The 27,633-nt window shown below is 63.0% G+C and overlaps 1 protein-coding gene across 1 annotated transcript in view; it reads left to right on the top strand.

Moving 5' to 3' along the window:
* The window catches only part of PTPRN2 (protein tyrosine phosphatase receptor type N2), a 514,367-nt gene that overhangs the window by 131,759 nt on the left and 354,975 nt on the right, over positions 1 to 27,633 (top strand). Inside the window, exons 18-19 of the mRNA XM_044247045.1 lie at positions 502 to 588; positions 16,607 to 16,686. Coding sequence (XP_044102980.1) covers positions 502 to 588; positions 16,607 to 16,686 — 167 coding nt within the window. The remainder of the gene's footprint in view (positions 1 to 501; positions 589 to 16,606; positions 16,687 to 27,633) is intronic.

Genomic DNA, 27,633 nt, shown 5'->3' with positions numbered 1-27,633 from the left:
GGGGGTTGCTGCAGATCTGGGCTCCGCGCTGACCTTCTGACGGGTCCCACTCACCTCTCTCTCCCCCGCACGGCACTCATTTTAGAAACAAACCCATTTAAAAACCCTTTCCCTTTGTGCATTCGACGCCCATCCTGAAACTCGATTTTCAGCATCTGCTTTCCCTCCGTCCCCATCTTTTCTCCCCCCTTCCCGGCGGCCCTCCCCGCCCACCTCCTTATTCTGTTTTTTATTGAAGGCTGAGCTGAGCCGTCGCTGCATCACGGGCCCATTACGCTTCTAACAATTCCATTTGCACCGTATTGTTTGTCTCATAGCTGGGAAATTCAGGTGATTCATCATGCCCGAAGAAGCACCTGATCCCCGCTGCCCCGGGAGCCTGGTCACTATGTGACAGGAATGCCACAGGCGCCGTGGGGGGGCGCGGGGGGACGCGCGGCTTCTCAAGTGTTGATGAGTTCCATTTGGTAACGCTGCCCCCACCCCCACTCTCCTCAACAGCCCCCTGAGTCCAGAGAAGGGGAAGGAGCTGATGGAGAGCGTCGCGCGTCTCCTGGAGGTGCCGATGAGTGTCTTCGCGGAGATCGCGTGAGTGCCGGAGCGGGGTCTCGGGGTTGGCGTCTCTGCTCACATCAGGTTCCATGTCATAAATTGGTCTGCGAGGAAGAGAACTGTGTGCCTGGGGTTCTCGTTAATTATATCAGAGAAACAGCTCAGGAGGGAAACGGAAGGAGAATTCCGGGTGGGCTTGGGGCGTTGTTTAAGTGCCGATGAAACGGGAGTGTAATTGTAAGGATTCCGATCTCCTGGAAGGACGGGGCCCTCTGTGGCCGCAGCGCTCAGCCCTGCCCACTCCAGAACATTCTGGTGCCGCGGCCGCACCTGCTGCAGGCGAGCCCGGGGACGGCGCAGGTCCGTGAGAAGTCGGCGCTTCCCAAGCGGCGCCGGTGTGTGGACCTGCCGCGTGCTCGCTACCGCACGTCTCCCGAGAGCCGCCGGCCTTCTCGTCGCCCGCAGACAGGCTGTGGGCAGACTCGGTGGCTGTGGAGACCGGGGCGCGGGCCCGGGTCAAGTCTGCAGTGAGGGTTGCCGCCTCCACGTTTCTGGAGGCTGCACAGAACGGGGCCACACGCCTGAGCAGGAGCAGGTGAACATGGTGTGACTCGTAAGCGAGGGCTGGGGTGCACAGACCGGCACGTCCCAGCTGGTGGGGGGTCGGTCCGGATGTGGAGGAACCTGTGCCGGGACGGACCGGTGCGTGTGTTGTGAGCCGCTCGGGGAGTCAGAGGCTCGGGCGAGCTCTGTTGGTGCCAGCGGCCAGCGGCCTGGGGCCTTCCATCCTGCAAATACAGTTTGAGCGTCCGCGAGTCTTGCCACTCCGTGCGGCTGTCCGAGCTCTTTTCCTGCTGCTGTTAGCTCATTTGGAAGCTCATCACCCTTTATTTTGGGTAGGAAGGAGCCAGGAGTTGGGAGAGACAGGCCAAGGCCAAGTCCTGGTCTCAACAGGAAGCCCAGGTTCACCTCCCTGGGCTCCGTGCACCTGATGACTGTCCAGTCCGTCTCTCCAGCTCACGAGGGCTCTTGTGTCGTCTCTGCCCCAGCAAGCATGCTCGCCTACAAGATGCAGCTTTTCTCTGCTCCTCGTTTTTTAAAAGATTTTAGTTGTTCCTTTAACAGAGAGAGAGCCAGGAAGCATGCGCAGGGGAGCAGCAGGCAGAGGCAGAGGGAGAAGCAGGCTCCCTGCTGAGCAGAGAGCCCGATGCGGGGCTTGATTCCAGGACCCCGGGATCATGACCTGAGCCAAAGGCAGACGTTTAATGACCGAGCCACCCAGACCCCCCCAACACGCGGGTTTTCATTCCACAAATGTTACAAAGCGCAGAGCCGGGTGCCAGTGTGGAGCTGGGGTGTTCCGGCAGGCACAGGAGCAGAGCAGAAAGGTCCGGCAGCCTCATTCACGTGGAAACAAAGGGCCGGAGGCTGTGAGGTCTGGAGAGCCGGTTCCCGGCTGCCACCAGGCGGGAGGGACGACGTGCCGCGTGGCAGCACAGTTCAGGTGGGCCCTGAGGTCCTCGCGAGGACTGTGATATTCCTTCTGTGTGCGGCCGGCCACCGGGCACTACGTCTGGAGTGCGTTTCCAGCCGTGAAGAACGAATTACAAGGGACCCAGGTGGAGGCCCGAGTGATCTGGGCCGCTGAGGCTTCTCGGTGAGTGTTGGTGGTCCCGATACCGCAGCAGGTAGGGCTGGAGAGGAGATCACGAGTGTGGGCAGGAGCCGCGAGACAGGGAGACACTCACTTGTGCCTTCGCCTTTCCCTGCTCAGCAGAGCCACACGCCAGCCCCGAGGGCTTTCAGTCCTGCCTGTCATCTCAGACACCCTTGAGAACCGTCCTTTGTCCAAGGGCCTTCCCTCCCGTGCAGGACTCCACTGCCGGTCTACGCAGGCGTCTCTGCCCGTCCCTCTGCAACCCTGCAGAAGGAGGCATGGCTGCTGGGCTCGGAAACGCGGTGTGCCCTCAGGAGACCCACAGGGCCCTTTGCCCAGGGCACAGTCTGTACAGGTGCAGTTGAACAGATCACACAGGAGAGCCACGGCTGACCTGGAGGTGCTGACCGTTCCCTTCAGAGGAGCGGAGGGAAGTTTCCTGAGCTCCCCACATGGAGGTCTGTGGTCCTCACCGGTGACCCCAAGGCCCCTGCCACGCTCACATCAGGCACCCAGCCCAGGGCCTGCACCAACGTGACCCCCCCAGCCACGGCGGGGCGGTCCTCACCCCTCCGCCCACAAGCAGGAGACGCCGAATCTGGCCCCTGAGACTCAGTGGCTTGTGCCGCGGACACATCACTGCGGGGACAGTGGCTGAACGAGTCCCGCTTCCTTCACTAGAGGCGAGAGCATCCCGGAGCAACTGGAAGTAATAACAAGACTTTGCATTTCCGGGAGGTGCTCTAGGAGTGGCCAGGGCGGACTGAGTCTTTGGAGAACGTCACCACAGCTCAGGCCCCTTATCGAGAGCATCAGACAAGAGAAACCCCATGGACAGGCTTCGAGGTGAAACTGGGCCTGGCCCCACTGGGGCCTACATTTATTGCGTGTTCGTGATTTCCCTTTGAGCTCTGGTGAGTGTGCACCAGGCAGAAGGCAGAGGTCCCTGCCCGGGGGGAGACTGGGGCCCCCGCCCGTGCTTGCTGGTCGGGAGTGGAGGTGTGTGTGCCTCACGGGCTGGGCCCCAGCTGCCGAGAGCACGGTCTGGGAGGAGGGCCGTCCTCAGGACAGGTGGGAGCTCGGGGGCTGGGAGCGTCCGCAGCAGCCGGGGCGCCTTCCGGCCGGAGGTGACCCAGGTGGCTGTGACCCGGAGCCCGCCACCGAGGAGGGGAGCCGTGCTTGGGCCAGGCCGGAAGCCCCCCGGGGCAGGCCCCGCAGACCAGCCTGCCGAACGCAGTGGGACTGAGCCGTCCACGTGGCAGGCGACCGCCGAGCACCTGGCCACAGCTTTTCTAGCAGCGAGAGTGTGTCCTTTCCTGCCGAAGGAAGGTGATGCCCAGAGAGAACGTGAGCTGAGAGTCCAAGGTCAACACGCATGTCTGGCTGGTCTTCTGCCCTGCCCTTCCTATGCTGCCCTCCGGTCACCTCCCTTTCTCCACAGCCTCAACCAGGCTCACAGGCCCCTAACAGAGTCTCAGGGCCCCGGCAGGAGGGCCAGAGGCCAGCGTGAGGCGTGGCAAGCTTTGGGACTGAGGGGCTTCTGGTGCGGGCTGGGGGTGGGGATCTCAGGACTGCAGGGGCTTTTGGTCTGGGGAGGGTCATCTTCTGGGGAGGGGTGTCCAGTGAAGGGCGTGTCCAGTGGGGAGGCACCTGGTGGGAGGTGTCCAGCGGGAGGGGAGCCCAGGAGCAGGAGCGTCCTGTGGGGATGTCCGGCGGGAGCTGGCTGCCCTTGCTCCGTCCCTGGCCTCCCCTGGGATCTGTGCTCACATGCTTCAGCCCTTCCCACCGCCCCCCTGTAGTATCTGAGGACAACCAGGGCACAGGGGGTTTCCAGGGAGCACTTTCTGGCTGAGTTGTGGCCATACCAAAGCTTTTGTGAATGTCTTTTGCCACAGTTTCTTCCCTGGTCAGAAAACTGGGGGCTTCCGATGTCCCGTGGAGCCAAACGTGACACTGCCACCATGTCTTGAAGCCAGCGAAAGGCTGGTCCTCCCGTAGCACTCCTGGGAGCCCAGCACTCCAGAGGGTCCTCCTGGCTGCCGCGCCCGGCTGGAGGTGTCCCCAGTCTCCCCTGCTCTGAATATGGCTCCTGCTTCCAGTCTAGGGCTGGCCCTCCCGGTGCCACAGTTAGTGTCGGCCCCACACGTTGGGGTCCTTGGTGCACGTGTGCCCGAGCGTGTGCTGCGTGTGCCGTGGTGTACACATGTGCACTCGCTGTCACTCCCGGGGCCCAGCATGATGCTGAGCTCAGGCACGCGCCGGACTGACAGACATGGCCAGTGGAGGCCGCAGCAGGGGGCGGCTGGGGAGCAGCTCCTGGCACGTTCTCAGGGTTGCGCACTGTTCGAATAGAGGAGGGAGGCGGCCGCACAGGCCGGAGCTTCCAGAGATTTTGTACTTAATATGTTTTGTTAATGGTTATGTAGCTGTCAAGTAAATTCCATTATTTCTTATTACATCATTAGAGACCATTAAAACAGCATTAGCATGCTGATGGAATTACGGCAGCAGACACACCGCAACCTCGGTGGGGGCTTTGTAATCTAATCACGGCTGTTCACAGCAGCACTGACGGATGTGCGGGCAGCTCCCTCCGGGGCCATCAGGGGCGCGGTGCTGCGGGGACCGTGGTCCGGTGGGGGCCGGTGTCCACGCTGCTCCCGAGGGCTGCGGCCGAGGCTGTCGCTCAGCCCCAAGAAGGCTGGGCTCAGCAGAGGACGCCGCGGGAAGACAGCCTCGTTCTGTGATCAATCTCGCCTCCTTCTCCTGACGCAAGAGGCAGTTTAGTTTCCCATCTGTGTGATTTACGGAATTGATGAAAACACAGCGTTCTGGATTTTCGAAATGGCTGCTGAAGGTGCGGTGGTAGGAACTCGCAGCCCAGACACATCCCTTTAGGGTTTTCGTGCCGGGGGCTGGGGTGGTAGTGCCCAGCCCAGTCAGTCCGTGAGTCGCAGGGATGTGGTGCCCATGTCTTCCCCCCTTCCCACGCCTCACACCCCCGCCCACCCCGCCCCTCCCTTCACAGTGGAAGAATCCACGGGAGTTTCTGTTTCCTAGGGCGGAACTGTGGTTACTTGGCTCCTGTCTTGTCTCTCTGATTCTCGAGGACAGGAAAGAGGAGGTTGAAGAGGGACACAGGGTTGGAACCTGGTCGTGACAAGCTGTGGATGATCTGGCGAACGTGCCAGGAGGTCGCAGGTCAGTGGTGACAGACACTGCGCTGGGGACATACGGCATGACTCAGCCAGGAGCCCTCCACAGTGAGACCCGGAGCCTGTGGGGGCCCGGGAGATGGTGACTGTACCCCAGCTTGGGTGTCCTCGGCCCACGAGCTCTGGGGTTCACAGGCGGATGCCGTCCCCTTGCTGCACCTGGGCCCGGGATGCCTCCGTGAAAGGACGGAGCAGAAAGGGGCCCCCGTCCTCCCGGGGCAGGAGCACTGGCCGTGGCCTGGGTACATCTGCCAGGTTGCCGGCTCCCCCAGGGTGGCTGGAGACAGCGAACGGTGCCTTCAAGGAGACGTCGCCGCGTGACGACGGCCCCAGCCCTGCGTTCAGACGGACGAGGAGCCCGCGGGGGGCACGCTGGGGGTGTGCTGGCGAGGGGCAGTTCTGCGTGGGTGGCAGACGGCCCTTTCTCATTCGGGCAAGTCCCTGTGCAGTCGGTGAAGAGATTCATCCTTCAAGTACCGGCTGGGCCCCTCCCTACTGAGAAATGGCGTCGGAGCTTACGGGCAGAGTGAAAACACAGCCTTTCTCGGCCTCAGTCTCCCCACCTGTACAATGTGGGCGGTCGGGAGTGCTGTGGGCTCTGCCGCGGACCCTGCCCTGAGGAGGCTCCGCACATTGCGTAACTGGCCCCAAGGCTGAGGGGCTCTCCGTGAAGCTCCGTCGCCTGCGCGCGTGTCTGCATCCGGCGCGGCCAGCCTGTACCGTGAGGCGTTACTTCCGTTGTCACTAATCTGCTCTAGCACCGAACCACGGTCCGTTCACGGTCAAGAGTGATGCACTCGGCTCCTCTGCCCGGGCTGGCACGGACCCTGTGAGTGCCGGGCGTTGGGGAGACGGTAGGACTGCGTGTTGGACTGGACGCCTCTGTATTCAGGGCTTCGTTGCAGAGCCTGTGGTTCCTGTAATGATTCTTTGATCGGGAAGAGCAGCGCCTTCCTCTCTCCCAGGAGACGATGCCCTCCTTGGCGGCCCGGCTCAGGCTTCTTACCCCGTGACGTGTCTTAGTGCCTAGGACGGTGTCCGGCACGTGGCCGGAGCCTGGTGTGTGCTCACTGGCGGGGTGGGTGAGGGAGTGAGCGAATCGATCCACGTGGCTTGGGTTTGTGGTGCCTTTTCGAGACCCTCAATGTCGGGCAGACTGCTGAAGCTCGCCCCGCCTCACTGTGCACGCTCCGGTGGGCGTCCCGGTGCCAGTGCCAGAGACCTTGTGGGCGCTCAGGGCTCAGTGTGCAACTACTCAGCCCTCCGTGGGGTCCCTACGTGACGTGCTATGAAAATACTAAAATGTAAAGTAAGAAATACCGAAACACGTGAGTGAAGTTACATTTACACTGAAAACTGAACAGGTGGTGAAGTACACGTTGTATTTCTCGCCCGTGAAGGCCGCTTGTCTCTGCTCGGCGCCATCCTCGTCTTCCCGGGAAAGCCGAGCAAGGCTCATTTCCCGCTCCAGACGCTCTCCGCGTCAGAGGCTGCGCGCGCTCACGTCCGCGGGACTGCGGTGTAGACAAGCCGGGACACCTCACCCAGGAGCCGTCCCTTCGAGAAAGCTGGAGGGAGGACTTCCCCCCCTTGCACGTGGGCACTACAACCCGTAGGAAGGGCAGGGGACGAATAACGTGGCCACAACAGAGGGTGCCGTGGAAACCAGCCCCCACGTGTCGTGGTGGCTCGTTGTGGGCCATGACACGCGGTGCTGTGATGACCAGAGAAACCAAACGGAGTGAGCCTCTGCGTCAGGAGCCTCAGGGCCAGGCTGGAGCGCAGCCGGCGGGAAACTCGGCCCGGAGGCTCCTGTCAGCTCTCCAGGCATGAAAAGCCGTCGGCCTGGTTCTCTGAGGCTTCAGAACGGAGCCTTGGTCCAGAATTCCAGGGGCTGCTTTGTTTCTCTGTTTGTCACCAGCAACTCAGCCATTCCACTGGCAGATTTTATTGGGCAACTTTGGGTCCTTTATTAGCATTTTAGGGTTTTTTTAAATTAATAATGAGTAAGGTACAGAATGAGCAGTTCACCAAATGCATAGCCCATAGGTGAGAAAAGTTAAGAAAGATGCTTAAGCCGTAGTTAGGATTTTGAGAAAAAGTCTTAGTGTTTGCATTGACACAGGCTCCTTCTGTACGACCCCCGTCACCTGTGTGTCATCCATTGTCGGTGACCATCGTCTCTCCGTCCCTTTCCTCCACTCTGTCCTTCTGTGGTGCGGGTTTTACCCCGATCCAGGATCAAAGAGACAAAGCACAGGTCACCGCGTTAAGCCCAGACAAGCCCGTGCTAGTAGAAAACATTTGATTAAATATTCTATCAGAAGTATTTTAGTTTAACTTTCTAAACAACTCGGGAGCGTGAGTCATTTGAAAGTGCAGCGTTCACGTCTGTGTTAGTTGTAAAAGCCCCAACACTAACTTTACAGCTGTCTGTTGCTGCCAAATATGCTTGCTTTTTAAAAAAAAAGATTTTATTAGAGAGAGACAGCGACAGAGAGAGCAGGAGGCCACAAGCCGGGGCAGGGGAGCCGAGGGCCAGGGGGAAGCAGGCTCCCTGGAGAGCAGGGAGCCCGGCGCGGGACTCGATCCAGGACTCTGGGATCATGACCTGAGCCGAAGGCTGGCACCCAACAACTGAGCCACCCGGGTCCCTCTTTGTGATCTTATTATCCCCCAGAGTCGAGAGATCTAGTCCCTGAGGCTTGTGTCTGTTTAAGGACAATGGGCTGCTTGGCCGGGGTTTATACAGAAAATCAGTCGTGTTTTCTCTGCAGGCTGCCCAGGTTGGCCTGATAGACGCACTCCTGGGTCTTGTGTGATCTCTTAGGAAGCAGGAGAGACGCCACCCAGATCATGTTGGCCAAGCGGCGTGCTCCGTTGACTGGACTTTTCCTGTTCTGTGTTTTGGGCCCGGTGCTAGATAATAAGAGAGACAGGATCTAATGAGGGAATCTCTTCCTTCCTCATCCTCCCCGAGGGGCCGGGCTGAGCGGGCGGAGTTCCCTGTCTTGTAACCGGTGGAATTAGAGAGCCAGGCGAGGGCAGTTACCAAGCAGAAGGTCACCTTGAGTCACGTGACCGTGTCGCCGCCTCGTCTGTCACTCCCCCATGTTACGGAACGACTTTCTCGAGGGACGCGGGCAGACATCTCGTCCCCAGCAGGTTAGGGACCGTGGGCTTGTGTTCCACCAGCTGCAGGTGATGGGTGGGGAAATTCCAGAAAACCAGCAATATGTCAATGTAAAATGCGAGAAGTTTCCTTTGTTCTTTGTTAGCCTGTCCTGGGACTGAAAAGTAAAGAGTAATCGTCAGCATAGTGAGTGGTTATCACATATGTCATAAGCACATAAGCGCATGTTACTTTATAAATACATGAACATCACCTAGAATCAGATGGAATTAATAGTAATTGCCAAGTAGAAACATTTTACGGGGCTCAGGACCACTTGGACTTGTCTTTAAAACGGAGATGACCCTGGCTGGAACAATGGTGCTGAGACACCCCGTTCATCTGTGGGCACACATACGGTTTGCTGAAAATGGTTAAAGGAAATTTAAAATCTGTGAATGCTGCAAGGTCTCAGGGAAGTCTCTTTTTGTATTATTTCTGGGCTAATAGGGAATCGACCGCCAATGATGGTGTGTGGTTTCATTCTCCTAAGACGGCGTCCAGGAGGGGCCCCTGGAGCATTTCTCGCGGGACGGGCGTGCCCAGGGGGCTTTCCCGGGCTGAGACCCTGGGGACAGTCTCTGCTGGAGTAGGAAGGGTTTACCTCTGGGCCAGTGGGTTCCACCTAGTGGCCTTTCTTCCAGCGCAGGTGGACTGGGCTGCCAGGAACGCTGTGGTCCTCCAGGAACGCTGAGTCACGTGACATCGGGGCTCCCGGAGCAGAGCGTCTCATGGCAGGCAGGCTGTGGGGCTCTGGCCGGGTCTTCCGGGAGACCCCTGCGTAGGCGATCGTGAGCTCGCCATCCTAGAGCCGTGCAGGCAGGACAGAAGCCGCCGGTCTTGCCCCTTGTATCCACCACGTTGTTGCAGACCGAGGACAGCGCCTCCGTGACGAGGCAGTGTGGCATGCAGAAGCCGTGGGTGCCCACGGAGGCCTGGGAGTGTGGACCTCACGGCAGAGACCGGAGGGGCATCAGGCCGCTCTGGATGGACGGGGCAGAAGCCGATGGGGTCCGTGTAGAGGACACCCACCCCTTCCCCGATCGCCATCATCATCCCCACTTCGCAGGCGCAGGAGCGTCGTGCGCCGAAGCACACAGCTGGGAAGGACGGGCGCGCGCAGCACAAGCCCCTTCCACTCCGGGCCAGGCTCTCGCAACGGTTTTAGGTTCTAGAACGTGACAAAAGCAGTAAGGTCATCGGTGTGTGTGAACATGCGTCCACGGGCTCTAGGAAGCACAGTAGACTCTCACTGTATTTGCAAGTTCATTTGCAAGCCCGAAATGAGGAGGGCACCTCTGCGGTCGCTTGAGGACCGGCGCAGAGGGAGAAGAACGGTGCGTCTCACGCTGGTGCTCCCGGCTGAGCCCGAGCAACACTCCAGCTGCGTTCTTCCCTCGGCCCACGCGTCAGCACGTGCTTGTCACTGTTCCTGGCTACGTTCTCCACGTCTTTGGGCTTTCGCTGTTGGAAACGGCCCCCACGCACACGTAGAGTCTGGTGTTCCCACGCGCAAGAAGGCTGGGCTGTGCCTTTGCAGAAAATGTCATTGTCGGGAAGCTGCCGCTCTAGAAGCGGTGAGTTCAGCGTTCACGAGGCAGTACGGTCTGTCCACACGGTGCACACGTCAGACAAGCTGTACACGGACCGGGTGGTGAAGATGTGAGCGGAGGCTGGCAGAGCCCAGCCCTGCGCTCCCCCGGGAGCCAGGGTCCAGCGTCCTCGAATCCACAGGTGCGTTGACCTTACGTCAGTCGGCAAATAGCAAAAATGTACCGCAGCGTGTTTCCAACGATTACTGGTGGAATCTGGATGAGAACCTGAAAGCCAAAGAACAGAATTTTTCTGTTTCGTGGTGAAACACGGGTGTTCCCTGTAACGCGAGGCTCCTCTGTGTCGGTTCCAGTAATTTCTTCCTAATCTAAACACTAGTTTTTGTATCAATGAAGTTGGAATGTTGGGCTCTGCACCAGAAACTCTCATTATTTATTAACGAGTGACTTTCACAGGAAAGAGAAAGGCTTCTCCCACCGACCCGGATGGTAGATGTCGTGTCTGCTTCTCAGACTTCGCAGGGCTGCAGGCATCTGTCCCCATTTTTAGTTTCTGACGAACACAGAAGCCCCTTTTCTGTGCCAGCCTGATGCCTGGGACGGTTCTCCCCACGCACTGGAAGATGCAGAGGGAACGGAACGGTAAGGACAGCCCAGGCCACATGGTCCAGGAGGAAGACAGAGGCACCCCACCCCCCATCACCCGTTTGCATCCCACATGGCCTGGGCTGTTAAGGCGCAGGGAGCGCCGCTGGCTGGGGGTGGACGGCGGGCATCCCCCCACCCATGGCCAAAGTCCCAGCTGGGCCCAGGGCCAGCCTTGCACGCAGGCTTTCTGTGATGGCTGTGGCAGGCCCGCAGGGCTCCCCTATATGCCCAGGGCCTGGGGGGAAGACTTCGCCCCTGAGGTAAGACTGAGACGCTGGTAAGTGAGATGAGCCGGTCTCAGGAGGGTCATCTGGCCTCCTCCCCGTCCAGCTGTCCACACGGGAACACAGTCCCGACTGAGCCCCGACAGACCCCAGGGAAGGGTCTAGAGCGCCCCTTCCCAGCGGAGGACGTGGGACAGCACAGTGGTCCACAGCCCTGCAGGGACCCCCAGCACAGAACAGGCGCAAGCGTGTCTGTGGCACTGATGTGTCACGGACAGAAGCCAGCAGGGAGCGAATGTCTGGGGCGTTGCCTTAGGGGACCCGCAAGGAAGCTGGGCTGAGCCGGGCCGGGAGCACGGGAGCCATAGCAGCTCATCATGGCGCGGACCTGCACGTCCTTCCGAGGCCGTCTGCGAGCCGCGTGTGCTTGGGTGCTCGCAGGCGGGTGCAGGGGCCGCTGCTCTTGCTGGCTCCAGGCTCTCCACAGGACACCGCACCCCCGGGTCTGTCCTGCTGGGAGGGGCCCGGGGCCCACGCCGTCACCAAGTGGCTGCTGCTGCTGACGGCAAGGTTTTAGGAGGCGGCCGTTTGCTTCGGAGTTCATCCTTTTTCTGTTTGTTTTTAAGATTTTATTTATCAGAAAGTGAGAGACCGCTGGCGGGGGGGGGGGCTAGAGGGAGAAGCAGGCTCCCCACAGAGCAGAAAGCCCGATGCGGGACCCGATTCCACGACCCTGGGGATCACGGTCCAAGCGGGAAGCAGACGGCCGACTGACAGAGCCACCCAGGTGCCGCAGAGTTCACCCTCCCCAGCTCGCTCTAGGAGCTTGCACTGAAAGCGCCACCGAACTCCTTCCCCAGGGAACCGGACTCAGTCCTTGAGGTGGCAGCGGCGGCATTCGGTACCTGTTCCCGAAGCCCCTCCCCGACTCACTGCAAGGCCGCGTCCATTCTGGGCTCCGGCCACTCTCCTCCTTGCTCTGCCGTCGTGGATCTCAGTCTTTGACTGTTACTTGAGCGTCTGCTGTGTGCGGGCCTGTGCCATGGGGTGGCCCGGGACCAGACACTAGGCCAGCTTCGGGCGGCCGCTGCTCCCGGAATCCCTCCCCCGGCGTGTCAGGGAGGCGGCACCTGCCCCGCGCCTGCCCGCCCGCGGAATACGGGAAGCCTGAAAGCCCAGAGAGGAGATGCGAAGGGCCTCCCAGCAGGAGACGTGGGTCGAGACGCCTCCACGCCCTCGTGCCTGCCCGCAGCCGTGAAGCGGGTACAGCCAGACCTACCGACTCACCTTGTCGCTCTGCACGAAACTTGCGTCTGGAAGGGAGTCTGTCTGTTGCTCTGTCTGCCCACCGCAGTGATGGGTTTGTTCGAAGGGCAGCGTGGCAAGGCCTTCCTTCAGCCACCGGCCAGCAAGTCATTCCTGCACAGATCTGGGAAGGAGCTGATCCCTGTCCACAGCCGGAGAGACGGACAGTTTGCTCTGTGTGGGCCTCAGGGCCAAGCGATGCGCATGGACAGCGGAGCCGCAGTGCCCAGCAGGGAGCTTCGTCTACAGACTCCTAGTGGTCCGCCGGCTGCGGACCGAGAGGGCACATTCTGCCTGGACGGCCTCCCCCGTGCTGGAGGAGGCCCTGCAGAGTGAGGGGAGCCACCCGGGCACGCCCCGGCTCAATGTACCCTCGTGTCTAGCACCGCTAACACTTCCCGACACAGCAGCCCGTCAGCCTCGTCAGCCTCTGGCTCCCCTGGCCGCCAGCCCGCGCGTCCCTGGAAGGGAGGAAGCCTCCGACGGCCAGAGCCCCCAGCGCCTGGATGAAGTCGTTTGTGTCCACCCACGACTGGCAAACAGCCCCGGACCGGAAGCACTACTGTTAGTGCAAGTAACCGCGAGAGGCTAGCGTGAGTTCGGAGGGTGACCAAGCAGGAAGGGGAGACGGGTTCTCGGGCTGGCATCCCACAGGGACCGGCACTTGGAGGGGTTCCTGCGGGTTCCTCTGGGTGGTACTTTGGCTCCGGGCGACCTGGTGCCCGCGCAAACGTTTGTCCGAGAAATCCTGGTGCGGCTGGGGTCTGGCGGATTCCAAGTGGAGGCCCAGGGCACACGGCAGCCCCCGGGACCCAGCTGTGCTCGGTGGAGGAGCTTCTGGTTTTAGACGCCCCTGGTGGGAGCTCAGGGAGCTTCTGTGTGGTCCCGGTGTGTAGCCAGGCGCCCAGGGCCGGCAGGACACCCTGCGCCCCTGCCCGCCTGCCCACCCTTCCCTTCCTCGTGTCCCAGGACGCTGCCCAGAGCCCCTGGGCATTGGCTTCACACCACAGCTGCGACGGGGACGGAAGTCAGAGCCTCGGCCAGCACAGGTCTCCCCACCGTCAGCCGTGAACGGAGCCCGGTGAGGCTGAAGGGTTAGCAGAGGGGATGACACATAGGGTCGCCACTGCGAGGCCTGCGTGCGGACGTCCGTGTCGCACGTCAGGACAGGCATCGGGGAAGAGCAGGTCCGAGTCCCTGTCGTGGCACTGGCTCGGGTGGCTGATCGTCTCTGACTCTGCTCTGTGGGTCGGTTTTCCTGCCTTCACGAGACTCTTGTGAGCCCAAGAGGTGACGGGCTGGGCGCCTGGGCCAGGACGGGGCAGCACCTGCCCTCCCTGCCTTGTACAGTGTCCGTGATGGCGAAGCTGGCACTCAGGAGTGCTTCCCGTGTCCCAGGCGTGGCCTCAGGTCCGATGTGTTCCTGCTGGCTGGGCCGGGTCACGGGCATGGTCCCAGGTCCGGTATATCCCATGCTGGCCGGGCTGGGTCACCGGCGCGTTCCCAGGTCAGATGTGTCCCCTACTGGCTGGGCCGAGGCACACAGCATCTCTCACTGGCTCCATGGAGCACGGCGGCAGGTGAGCTGTGATCTTCTCCATGACCTGGTGAGCAAAAACCAGGAAGGCCTGCAGCGTCTTTAGAGAAAACGCTGGGCACCTGAGGGCAGTGCCATCTGCCTGTGAGTTCTTGGATGTTTAGATTCAGCGAGAAACGTTACAAAACCACACAGAGACCCGAAGTCCTAGTGCCCCTTCGACGGCAGGTGAAGCCCGTTGTGTTAACGAGGACCTCCTCTCGGCATAGAGGACAGCGACACGCCGTGTCACGACTCCGTCCCAGGCATGACTCTGCTGCCTGCTGCGTATGTGCAGCGCTGGCCAACAGCCTACACGCCCTCCCCGAGCCAGCTGCCCTCGGGAAGCTGCGGACGTCCTGCGGGAACATCGGTGTGCTGAGTGCGTGCGCTCCTGGCCCTGCCCACGGTCCGCTTGGGGGAGGGTCCACTGTGGTCAGAGCGCAAGTGGTGGGGTCAACCCAAGAGGGACCTTGAGAGGCGGTAGAGCCGGGGAGGTCGGGCAGCAGGAAAACCAACCTGTGTGAGGTGGGGACAGCCTCGTTCTGGGGACAGAGCCTCCAGCAGGAGCGGAAGGGGGGCCGTCTGGCCGGCGGCGTCACACACAGGCCTGCAGAGCCACCTGGGGCCCTTAGCCTTAGTGGGCAGGAGGGAGTGGGCAGGCCTGGAGGGCACCCCTGGGGACACGTCAGGCCAGGACAGGGCTCCGGCCACAGGCAGCGGGAACCCAGACAGAGGATGAACGTGGTGGCATTTTCAGGGAGTTTCAGCAGAACTTTAGGGCCGTGTGGGCATTTTTTGTACAAAGAAATGGAACAGGCAGTCCCTGGGCCATGTGCAGCTGCTGCACAGAGCTGTGGGTGCAGGGCCAGGGACTGCCTGGAGGAGGTGTCCTTGGGCCGAGGCGGTACCGAGTCTTCCGCAGGAACCTCCGACAACGATGGTGGGCCCCGCAGCGGCCAAGGATTGAACCCGGCAGGGCCTCATGCAGCAGCCAGCCCATGGGGAGGTGAGCCAGCGCTCCAGGAGCCACCAACCAGAGTGGGGACCCCGGGTCCCGTCTGAGCGCCCCCGAGGTCACAAGGCCCAGAGCAGGCCCGGCGGAGATCACAGGGCATCCGGGAGCCTCAGCTCGGCTCTGCGTGGACGACGGGGGGAAGGTGGGAGCATGAGCGGGGATGTGGGGAGAGGCAGGGCAGTCACCCCGGCTGGGTTCTACAGGTGTCGGGGGCCCCTCCGTCTCCACGTGGCTCCTGCTGACCGTGGCCTGGCTCTTTGCTCGCCCCCGGGCTTACGTACGGCTCCCGGCACCTCTCTCCCTCTCGGCGCCTTTGCGAACGGCTCCGGCGAGCGCTGAGACGGCGGGAGACCAGGTGGGAGACTAGCGCTTGGGTTGGGGCCGCGTCAGGACCGCGGGCAGCTGGCATCCTGCAGGGCAGGGAGGCAGCTTGATAGAGGCCGGACGGGTGGCCGTCCCTGGGAAGACTGTGGACGGCCCTGGTGTCCCGAGTTTCCTCGGCGCTGGAATGTAGCAGGTGCACACGCTAGGCGTCCCCGCCACACAGGAGTCCAGCAGGTGACACACGGTGGTTCTGCTCCGGGCGGTGAATCCACGCATAGTGAAAGGTCCTGGGCCGAAGGAGGACAGGGGGACGCAGTGCCTGCTGCAGATAGCGGCGGGAGCCCCCAGTGACCGCCGGGAAGGGCACCTGTTCGGCCAGCGGCACCCACTACCTCTGGGACCCGAGAGGCACAGCGGCGTCTGTGCAGGGGGGTGAGGACACAGCCCTCCCTGCGAGCTGCATGGCGTTCTGTGCCCTGTGGGTGCCAGCTCCGGACTGTGCATCTTCTTCGCAAGAGGGAGAAGCCGATGGAGGGTCGCACTTCCTGTGAGGAGTCCCGGTGGCTGGAGCCGGAGCCCAGGCAGCTAGAGGACCAGCCCTCTCCTCCCCTGCCTCCTCTGCCTCCTATCCCCTTCCCTGTCCCCTGCTCCCCCTCCCTGCCTCTTTCCTGTCCCTGTCCCTTCTCCCTCTCCCCTCTCCCTCCCTCTCCCCCCCATCCCTGTCCACTTAGCCTCCCCTCCCGCTCTGTCCCCTTCCTGTCACCATTTTCTCTTCGTCCTCCCATCCCCCTCCCTCCCCCTTCCTATTCCCTCCCTCCTCCTTCCCTCTTTCTTCAGATGAATAAAATTATTTTAGAAGTGATGTATTTTTTCAAGCTTATACTTAACATAGTATTTAAAAAGCTTTGAAGATTTTAATCATTCCTGTCTGGCAATTCCCCGCTAGTTATTTTTATACTAAATAGTTCTTAGTGACTTTGGTAAGTTTTTTAAACGGTTCTTGGCAAGAGAGGTTTTGAAATACCGTCTCTGCTCTTTCTGCCTTTGATTCCTGGTGCTCCCGTAGGAGCCAGATGCTAAACTCCGTCACCGTGACCGTTTCCTTCGCGAGAACCTCTGCTCGTCCTTGTTGGTGGGCTGGGCCGGTTGGACTTGTCCCACACACTGCGGCTCCACTCCAAGAGCACAGGGGGTCGGTGGGATGACCGAATGAGGGGCAGAGTCCGCCGTGGGCCGGAGGTCATCCCCACCGCGGTAGCGGCCTCACGCGCACTCTGAGCGTGTGGGTGTTTTCCGCGTGGCCGCAGAGAAGCCACACGGGATGCTGGGGCGGTTCTGAGCTCTCTCTCTCGTCTCTTCCAGTGTTCTGGGACCGGCTGTGACCTTCAGAGTGAGCGCCAGTGTCCGGAACCTGACGGCGGCGGACGTGGTGCAGGCTACAGGTAAGGCCGTGTCGACACAGCTCTGCGTGGACATGCACACCGGGTGGAGAGGCACAGTCTCCCCGGCACCCCGCCATCTAACGGGCAGACGGGCGGCCGGGGCGGCAGGCACGGGTGGGTCCTTGTGGTCGTCCTGAGGCCCGCCCGCTGCCAGCGGAGGACGGGGATCCCACGGCTCCCTCGGAGACAGAGGCTCGTGCCCGGCGTGCAAGGGTCTCAGGTCTGCGGCAGCCCCCGGCCCCCGAGTGGACAGAATGACCACCTGTCACTCTTGGTGTCCCCGGCGTCCTGGGCATGGTGTGCTTCTGTCTGTCAGAGGCCAAGACCGTGCCATAGGGAGCGTTTAACAGAAAAAGGGACTTGGTCACAGCTCTGCTTCTAGAGCCCCGGTGACTCCTGCTGGCCTGGCTGGAGACGCAGGACCCTCTCCCTGCCAGCGTTGTTTGCCCCGGGGTGGGGCGTGGCTCCCGTGCTCAGCCCATGGGATGAGCCGCTGGTCTCCCATTTTTGTTGTTGCTAAGTGTTACCCGTAGGATATCTTGGTGCCAGTAGTAACTCTTCCTGGGAAAGTGATGATTCCAGAGGCCAGTAATTTTGGCTACGGGTGCATTCCTTGCAATGTCGTACCTGCAGCAAGCTGACCGGTTTCCGCTCTGAGGAGGGCCCCAGGCTTCATGTCAGTGCCTCGCATCACAGTGAGGCCAGAGTGCCTGGTGTAACTGGGCAAAGCTGGGCAGCGTGTCCCCCAGCTTGGAGGCCCCAGCAGGGCCTACAGACGCAGTCACAGCGCTCTCCTCTGGAAACGGGACAGGACGGTGTCGGTGGCTCAGACCGCCCTCCTCCCCTCCCGCGTGCACTCTCCCATCCGAGCTGCTCTGCACAAGGGGCAATCGGCCGTATTCAAGCCCCCGTCAGGTACGGGGTTTTTCAGGCGGAAGCGTCACAGCTGTTCTCCAAGTGGCCATTCATCCCAGGGCTGGGAGGGAACATTTTCCAGGTGGGGTCTGCTGAGACGGAGGGCCGCCGTGTCTCAGGGACAGTCCGCACCGCACACTCACCGACCGGGAGTCAGTGAAAGAAGGAAACCTTTGTTTCTTTCATTGCTTCCTCGGGAAAACGAGGTCGATTGCCCGAAATCCAGCTTCTTAGGCATTTTAACGTGTTTGTGTTGTTACCAAAGTCCGTATGCCAAGGGGGGGCCGCCGACAGGTGGACGTTTGGGTGTCCCGGCCCCACCTTCTGAAGACCTGGCTTTGCGGCACAACAGCCTTGCGAGCTCAGAGCGGTACGAGCTGAGGCAACACACGGGCACAGTTCCAGAAAATCAGTTCGTCTATGTCGTGAGTCGTTTTAGGCTGTTCTGGATGCACTTGCGGCTGTGCAGGGAAAAGAGGACGAAAAATAACTTCGTGACTGTTAGGGTTCAGTGGTCGCGCGGCTGCCCCGCTCCACGTACGGGGCTGCGAGGGCGCTGGGGCTGGGAGGAGACAGGAGGTCACCGAGCGTGTTCAGGGAAAGGAACTCTTTGTGATTTCCTATTTCCCGGCGACACGGAGGCCTTGTCGCAAGCTACCGAGTGGTCCGATCCGGGAGGCCCTGCTCAAGGGCGGGGGGGGGCCGTGGGTGCCGGGCACCTGCTGGGGTCGCTTCCTGCAGAAGCGTCGCCGCAGTGCGCTCCCCGGGGCCTGCTGGCACCACGCTCGAGGCCCTCGTGGGTTCCCGACTAGCGAGGGGGACACAGCCCACTGATGGGGCTTCAAAGGGCTTTGCTCACTGACCTCACGCACATGGTACAAAACCTCACGACCAGGCTTGCCGTGAACTCCGCGTTGGCTCTAGCCAGACGTCCGTTGTGCCCGTCGAGATGGCTGTGTGCCGCCCCTTCTCTTGGAGCCACTTCCTCATGTCCCGTGATTCTTTCCTTGACGTCCTTCTGAATGCACGACCTCGGCGTGGACACAAGGCGCCAGTGAACGTGGGAAGTAAGCGGGCACTGACAACCAGGAGCTTTTGTGTCCCCGGGTGTGGAGAAGCCGCTGGCGGTGTGTTACTGGTGAGCGTTCCCTCCCGGGCCCACAGTCCTACCTGCACACGCTGCGGGGTGCCACGGCCGGGCGTCTGGTTCCTGTCCGTCCTGCTGGCCGCGGCCTCTGATCGAATCAGGCAGGACAGAGAAATCCTTCCTACTTCACCTCCTTGGTATTCCTTGGTTCATTCTTGAGTAGCATGTTTCCAGTCAAGTTTTTGCATTTCTCCTTTGGGAGAACATCCAGTAGCGTCATCTCAGAAAGCACGCTCGCCGTCCCCTCTGCAGCTGCCCACACCCCAAACCCCAAACCCCGGGCTCCCGCAACTCACTGCGGGGTGCGCCCTTGTATGTGGCCCTGCCCCCGAGATCACCTGTTCCGCGTGGACCACCCTCTCCTGGTGCCCGGGCGCTCGGTTTTCGGGGCCGGGCTTCTGCCGGGTGGCAGCTCGACTCGCTCGCTGACCGTGTCGGGGCCGGCTGTTTTGGCCGCACTCTCCCTCTGGCCTTCAGGTCAGCCCGCTCACCTCGTCCAAACAGAACCTCGAAGGCTTGCCCTTGGGGCACTGTTCTTCCTGTCATCTTGCTGGGGAGGCAGCTCGTGCCATTTCAAACCTCCCCTTATTCAAGGACGTGCGGACTTTCCCCGAGTCCTTGTGGCTGCGGCCTGGCTCCGTCCTCCCGTACCTGTCCGGCGTCTGTAGGACTTGGCGCGTCTCCTCCCCGCCGTGTTGCTTCCTGCTTGTGGTTTACGCAGGGTCTGCACGCAGGGGAGCGAGGCTGTCCCTTCTGGACGCCGTCGTGGATGCCCACGCGGGGCTCATCCCTGGACCCCGAGGCTTCGGGGGCGGGTTTCGGGGCTTGGAACGCAGACTGCAGACAGAGGTCGGCACAGCTGTGCTCCGTACACATGACGTTTGACCCCAGAGCCCCCGCGACAGGGCGTGCTGCCCGGCCTCCTGGAGTCTGCGTCAGGCGGGCGGCCGTGCTCATTCCGGGACGCATAACGGAGTCCAGCCGGGCTCCGTGAGCCGAGCCCGTCCGGGACACACGCGGTCCAGCCGTCCGAGCGGCCGCTCTCGCGTGAACGTCAGCGCTTCCGGCTTCCTCAGGTTCTCTGCCGGGCGCGGCACCGCGCAGGCCGTGGGCTGACGTCGGCACCGGGGGACAGCCGCCTGCCTGCGGAGCCTCGCCGGTCTTTCAGAGACAGGACCCTGTGCCAGGTCCCTCTCCAGATAAGGCCGTCCAGAGTGGCTGGCCTTGGGTGGGTCTTAGGTGGGCTGGAAGGGGAGGGGAGGTTGGTCACAGGAGGGCCGGCAAGGAGAAAGGCCGAGGCACAGAGTCCCCGGGGACAGAGGGTGGGAACGGGCTGGGTGCTGGAATCCAAATTCAGTCCCAAATCACGCTTTGCGTGTGGGATTGTGTCTTCGGTGTCTGCACGGAGCTCTCAGGCTTGGCCTTCCTCTGGCGGAGGGAATCGGCTTGCCTTCCTGGTGTCCCCACAGCCACGCCTAAACAGGAATCTGCAACCTGGAGGCCTCCGGTCTCGGCAGGCGGAGGGGAGACCCCGCTGCGGCAGGAGTGGCACATCACCGTGTCCCGTCCACCTTGGGCCACTCGCGGGGGACACGCCTCTGGAGCCAGCAGCGTCCAGGGGGCTGTGTGTGTGTCACGGCCACATGTGGCCAGAACCTGCCTGCGGACGCCGCTTTCTTACTCAGGGTGAGACAGCCTGGTGGACCTCGTGTGGAAAGAAGTTGTCTTTTCGGGGGAAAATAAGCAGGGTGCCCTGGAGATGTTAGAAAGGGCCCACTTGGTAGGAAGTTTGTGTTCGTGTGGGGGAACGAGGCGCCTGCGAGAAACGAATAGAGCTGCAGGGTCACGAGGTCCCGCACGCGTCCCTGAGATGGAGTCCGGGTCCTGACGCAGGCCGGTGTCGCTCTTGGAGCTCTCACCACCCGGATGGAGAGGCTCCGGCCAGAGCAGCCGGTGGGCTGTGCGGTGAGGGGGCACAGCTGGGTGCTCCCGGCGGGGCGGGGGCTCGCTGACCCACCCACGGCAGGAGGGAGGGCACGGGCTCGGCGGTCATTTCCGGCCGAGCTGGCCGCCGCCCGCACACCAGCCTGGCTGAGGGTCCGGTGCTGGTTCTGCTGTTGGCCCAGTGGCTTTGGACAGTGCCAGGTGGAGGGGTCGCCAGGCGTGGCCAGCCTGTGGGGCCCCAGTGGATGGGCAAGGGCCTGCCCACAAGGTCAGTAGGGAGTGTGCGGGCAGTGGACGGCGCGGGAGGGCGAGGTGGCTGCCTCAGCATCCACCAGGCCTGTGGAACACCAGAACAAGGCCCACGGGGGAAGCTGCCCGGGCAGGGGACAAAGGCATGGAAGCAAGAACGGGGGATACGGGTGTCCTGCACAGGACAGGGTGGCCGGTCAGAGGTCGGAGGCCGGAGACGGCGGGTTCAGCGTGAAGTGGAGCTCAGGACGGTCGCTGGGGAACGGAGAAGGCGGCTTGTCCTCCAGTCCCACGGCTCTGTCCCACGTCCCTGATGGCTTGCGACGGGAGAGCTGAGCTTGTCTGACGGGACTGAGATGACGCTCCAAAAGCAAAGGGTAGGAAGAGGCCGCGGACCCCTTTGAACATCCTGAGAAACCTTCCGTCCTGTGCAGCCCGGAGACCACGAAACCACCCCCTTCGAGGCATCCGTGTGGGTAGCAGCGGAAGGCTCTGTCCCTAGGGCAGAATCAGCTCTGACGCGCTTGGCTGTAACGCACGACTCTCACTTCCGGGGACGAGAGGAACTCTGTCCGGTCAGAGCCGCTGTCCTCGCTCCTGCCGGGCGGGAAGCCAGGGTGGCTTGGGGGGTCTCGTCCGGAGCTGTCCCCGCAGCCCAGCGGCGGGATGCACGGGGGACAAAGACGCGGTTCTAGCAACTGAAGCAAGTGAGTCTGCTCTGGCCAGCACACACTGCCTTTGGGGAGACATTCTGCATTTTGGAGACGTCAGGAACTTCATGCCGTGAGGTTTGGGCACACAATCCTCTCCGCACTGCGGCGGTGGTGACCTTCGCTTCTGCCCGTCCTCCTGCCGTCTGCGCCGAGCGGGGCGTCTGTGATGCTCTGTCGCCGGCAGGTGTGGTTGGGGGCTCGCTGCGGGGCCAGGGCCAGCTCCCTCCTGACACCCACCAGCCCACGCGGCATTGGGATGAGCCCGGAGTCTGGAGTCCCGCATGAGCCGGCCCAAGTACATGCCGTCCCATCCGGGTGCACCAGCACGCGTCGCCCATCAGATGCCGAGGAGGCAAGGGGTCAGACCGTAGGACAGGACTCAGAAACCGTAGGACAAACCGTAGGACAGGACTCAGAAACGAGGCTGCTGGGGTTGGAGTGCAGTGGACGCAGGCGTGAGGTCTGGAGCTCAGGGGCCCGGGGTGGGGGGTGGATGCCCTGGGAAGTGACCCGGTGTGGACATGCCGGTGCTCCTGGCCTGAGCCGAGCTCCTGGACAAGTTCCAGGCCAGGCCTGCTTCCCGCTAGGCCGTGGGCTCCCGTGGGACCCGGGTTAGGAGGGCACCACGCTGTCGGTGAGGAAGCCACGCCCAGGGTCAGCGAGTCAGCGGGTTGTCCTCGCCGGCTCCGTGTTGAGCCCCGAGTCACTCACCTGAGGCCTGCTGGTACCATCTCCGGCCAGGCACTGCTCCGGAGCCGAGATGCTGTCGGAGCCAGGAGACAGCACCCACAGGGGACGTACTGCGGCGAGGCCGCGCGTCACCAGGCCGAGTGTCGCAGGCGGCCCTGTGGCCAGCACCGCACAGTACCTGACCTGGCATTGCAGGGTACGGCGCGGCTCCTGCGTGGTAACATGCCATGGGCGCGGACGGAAACCGCCCACTGTCCGTCACTCACACCACTGCCCTCAGTAGCCCGTGTTCTGCAGAGACAGCGGCTAAGTGGGCGGGCGCAGGAGCTGTTCGCAGCCACCTCGGACAGGCCCGGCGACCTTGCAGCAGACCCTGGGGCATGAAGCAGCAGCTGTCCGAGCCGGGGAGGGTGCGAGGGGACAGGCACGTACCGGGGCTGCCTGGAGGGCGCTGATGGTGAGGCTGGCCCCAGCGGGCTGGTGTAGCTCATGAGGCAGGTGGACGGGGGTTTCGACGGCCCCAGAATGAGGACCTGGTGGCCGCTGCCTCCCAGAGCTGCGGAGGGTGAGGGTAGAGAAGGGCGCTGGCCCCGTCTCTCCACGGTAGACAGCAGGTAAGTGCCTCGGCGTGTGGCGCGTGTGTGCTGGGCGCAGGGCAGTGCTGGTCGGCCCAGCTGGGGAGGACTCTGGAGCCGCGTCTGTAGTCTGAGCCCGTGCCGGACGGGTTCCTTGTGGCCTCACCTGAGCGTAATGAGTGGACGCCACAGGGGTGTCATGTGTGGTCACCGGTGTGCGGGTGCACGCACGGCACTCGGGGCGCGTTGACCGGACAGCAGAACCCGTGTCCTACCGTCACGTGCCCCGTGCTGCTGGACTGAGGGAGGCTGCGTGGGACGGACGCCTCCACGGAGGGGCAGGTCTCCCTGCCGGGGTGGCATCTGCTCCGCGGGGCGTGCAGCCTCCCTCCTGCCGCTGACAGCATCAGTCACTCTGTGCTCCCTGGGACCCAGGGGTCACGGGGGCTCCTGGTCCGCGTCCCACTGTCCCTCAGGCTTCCATGGGCCAGCAGCTTCTGTCGGGGGCTGGACGGGAACCAGAGCCCCACACCTTCCGCACCCACTGGAAAGGCCTCGACCACCAGCCTGCCAGCTGGGCCTCCCGTCTGCTCCTGCCGCGGGCAAGACGTGTCTGGCGGGGGCTTCCCGAGGCTGGAGGGTCGGCTGTGCTGTGCAGGCCACGGGTCCCGAGCTGTCCGTCTCGCTCTGCTGCTGACCGAGCTGCTGAGCACGTTGCCCAGTCCGGCCTTGGCCTTCTCACGGCGGGTGGAAGTCGTCTGGTTTCACCAGCAAGCTGTACGTGCGCACCGGCGTCTCGTGAGGAACGCTGCGGTGGAATCAGTGCTTCCTCCCATCTCTACAGCGGGACACAGACCCCTCCAGGTGGGCTGGACACGCGGCCAGAGAAGCTGCCTGTCGCCGGGAGTGGGGTCCTGAGGCACGGTGCCCTGGCCCGGGTGCGCTCGGTGCCCTGGCCCGGGCGCGCTCGGTGGCCACCAGGCTGTGGGGACTTGGAGAGCCCTACCTTCCCGGTCCGTGTCCGTGAGACGGGGGCGGCACCGGCTTCAGCGGCTCAGACTGCTCCCGGCTCCCGGCACGGCCCTTTGCTGCGGAGGCTGGAGCCCAGCAGCCGCTCCCGGGACGTGGCGGAGGTGTGTCATCACGGATGGCCGCGACGGCCGCACACGAGCAGTTGACGACGAGTCTGCCTCATGCGAGCTGAGTGCGGCCGGTCAGCTCTCCGAGCACAGCCCTCTCTTGACGGCCGATGTCCCACGGTGCCCCCTCACTGCCCACGGCTCTCCGAGTTTCGCCAAAGAAAATCCTCATCCAGATCAGCATCTGGGGGAGCCCGCATCGGTGGGCCTTTACTTCGAGTGAGTGGAGAAGCCACCGGCATGGCATGACCGGGCACACTGCACCGTGTGTCGGCCACGGAGCCGGCCGGACCGGCTGGGGAAGGGAGGTCGCCGCCTCGGAGACGGCCGTGCGGGTCTGAGCAGTGTTGGCTCTGACAGTGTGACGGGGCACAGGTGCCTGGTCCGCCCTCAGCCCACAGCTTTAATAGGCTCCACCGGCAGGAGACAGGGTGCAGGGCGAGGGAAACAGAGGAAAGGGGGCGGCCCGAGCCCCTGGAAGCTGCTTCGGGGGTTGGGGAGGTGATTTGTGTGGGTCAAGGTGCCCCTGGAACGTGACGTGCAGATCGGGGCTGCTGGGGGCTGGTCGCTGTCTGTTCAGGCATGCCCCGGCTGGAAGCTCAGGTTGCGGACAGGGCGGCATGCCAGCTCGGGTGGTGTCTCTCTTCTGGCCGCGTGGGTTTCTCACGTCTTCGCGTGAGACTGTTAGCTCGTGCCTACACAGGAGGTGTCTTGTTTGGAAAATGTGGCCATGGGGCTACAGGAAGCTTGTAAGGACGTTGTTCAAGACAGGCTCCCAGGTGAGGAGACGGGGAGGGGTCTGGGGTGTTCCCCTGCCTGCGTGCAGGAAGCAGCTCGTGGGACCTGTCGTCCGGGCACAAGCCTCCCAGCTCAGCTCCATCAGCCACTGCGCTGGCCTGGGCCTCCCGCAGGCCGTCTGCAGCTCCCTTCCTGGCTGTTCTTTCACTAACCGCAGTCCCCATGGCAACGGGGACAGCTGAGCAGAGGCGGCTCTAGTTCAGGGTGGGCTGCCCGTCCACGCCTGGCCCCAGCACGCCTGCGCCCGTTTCCCCGTGAGTCCCCGGCGTGCCCGCATCTGAGGCTTCGCAGCAGCTGGGTGCACGGCCTCCTCGTGGCCCCTCCGGGTCCAGTCTCTCCCTGCGCAGCCCTCAGTGCCTGTCCCTCAGCGGCTCCCACTGGGGCGACAGGAGGGCCTCTTGGTGCAGGTGGCCGTCCCCACCAGCGCACAGGTGCACTCAGCCCGTGGATTGCCCCTGTGTTTGCTTCAGGAGGCTCCGTGGTAGATGTGTTTCCTGCACGGCGGGCGTGTGGCACATGGGCCCCTCGAGCTGCAGAGCCCATCAGCACGTGCCTGCCGTGCAGGGTGCTCGGGCTGGCAAACTGTCACCGGCTGGCCCCCGGGCAGGTCCTGCAGATGCCGGGACTCGGACTCGGGAGAGGACCTCTCGGTGGAAGGACAGAGGGTCCAGAAGGTGTGGGAGCCAGAGCTGCCTGGGGCGTGGGGGAACAGGCCCTGGCATTTGGGACCAGCCTGAGTCTATTTGGCACTTGGGTGAGAAGTCCTTCTGCCCGAGACGTGTCCCCGACCGATGGTGCCGGCCAGCACCCCTGCAGAGGCTGGCTCCGTGCCCGTAGGGCATGTTCCCGTCCATCAGCCACCTCGTCTTCCTGCCTGCGACGCTTGCCTCTGAGGGCTCTTTCTTGAAAGTGAACCTGGGAGTTGGTCCAGCAAGGCTGGCACCCACACTGGCCCTGGGACACCTCCCCCCAGGAAGACACGGTGACGTGCAGCAGGGCACCTTTCCCACCTGCTGTGACGGGCACGGAGGTCGTGGGCCATCAGCAGGTCAGCCATGGGGACAGAAAGGGCTCAGCTGGGGGACGTGGGACCCCTCCACGGCGGAGGTATCCGGTGGAGCCGAGGGCAGTGCGGCTTCCTTACTCAGCCCCGTGCGTCCGCGTGGGTGTTTGGCTGTAGGCGACCGTCAGGTGTGAGCCGGGGAGAGCCCTTTCCGGGGCCCTGAGCTCTGGCCGCTCTCCTGTGACGTGGCGGCTGGGAGGGAGGACCATGAAGGACGGGGCGTGCTCCAGAGCCTGGGTCCCTGTCCCTGTTCTGCTCTCCTGCTCCAAGACTTTGGGCGGTCGTTGGGTCTTGGCAAGCCCCGGGCTCCTCCTTCGTCAGATAGCGGGCCAGCGATTACACGGCGAGGTCGCGGCAGCGGCAAGTGAGGTCGGACAGATTCGGTGGGAGACAGGAGTCAAGCTGAAGGGATTGTTCGTTGCTGTTGTCTTTGTGTGGCTGGACGCATGGAGGCCGAGACGTCGTGCCCGCAGGTGGTGACACAGCGTCATCCTTTTGGCCAGGAGCGGACAGCGGTGTCTCGTGGCGTTGGACGGTCACGGCATACTGTGTGAGGACGGCGGCAGCGTGCTGACCGGGTCAGACGCCCCGGTGCTGCGCCAGAACATGCGACCGCACCTCTTCCGCCACGGGTGGGGGACGCGTGGGCCACCGTGGCGCCCTGGACGTGTACGTGAGGGCGGGGAGAAGGAAGGAAGCCTGGGCAGCTGACAGTCAGCGGCGGCTCGCGGCGTTCACATCGCAGGAGGGCAGCGTGGGAGGGAGGGCCCACCTCGGCGCCCGCACCTCCCCCTGCGTGGACGCGCCCGGTACGGTGATGCCTGCTGCACGGAAACGCAGTTTGCGCCGGGTCAGCACAGTCGTCCGAAGCCCAGGAGAGCAAGCAGGAAAGCCCAGAAGACCATCTTCAGCAGGGGCGTTGCTATGACCCCTCCTGGGCCCGGAGCGGCGGGTCGGGACGCCTCCCCGACCTCACAGCCACGCTGACGTCACCAGGGAACCCGCGTCCCGCTCAGCTGACGCGTGCTGGAGGAGACCATCTAGGGTGAAGCTGGGCTCGACCCGGTTCAGCGGTGGTGACCGGAGCTGAGCCTTCACCGTCAAGAGTCCCCACGTCCCGAGTTTCTTGACTTTTGGACCCTTTCCTCCTGGGCCCAGCCATCGCCACCAGCAGACGCTTTCCTGCGGGGGTGGGGTTTCCCTTCTCTGGGCCAGAGAGGGGCAGCAGAGACGCCCTGGGCTTCCGATGGCCGCGGGGACCTGGGCCGAGGGGCGGGCCCACATGGACAGCACCGGAGCAGCCCCCTGTGCCCCCTCCCCACCAGGACCATCGCCTTCCTGCTCTCGTGGACCCCAGCATTGCAGGGGAAGGCAGGGGAGCCAGAGCCCAGGGCACTTGCTGCACAGAGGCCTTCTGTCCAGCAGAAGCCTGCCGGCATCACCCCTGCCCACGCCCCTGCACATCGGCTGCCTGCCCCGTCCTGCCCTCACACCTAATCCCTGACGATCCTCCCTCTTCTGGGGAGAGCTTACGGCGCCGATGCTAGTGGCTCTTCGGGGCTCCAGCCCTTGCCCAGTGCCGGCCTGTCCCTGCCCCATGAACCACGCCCTGCCTCACGCCTTCTCAGGAGTGGCCAGCTGCGGCCCTCGGCCCCCAGCCTCCTGGCGCTCAGCCACGTCATCTGCTCTGTGGTTGCCTCAGCTCTCGGCTGTG

The sequence above is a fragment of the Neovison vison genome, chromosome 4, assembly GCF_020171115.1.
Source record: "Neovison vison isolate M4711 chromosome 4, ASM_NN_V1, whole genome shotgun sequence".
NCBI lineage: Eukaryota > Metazoa > Chordata > Mammalia > Carnivora > Mustelidae > Neogale > Neogale vison.
This window is presented reverse-complemented; position numbering and strand designations above follow the sequence as displayed.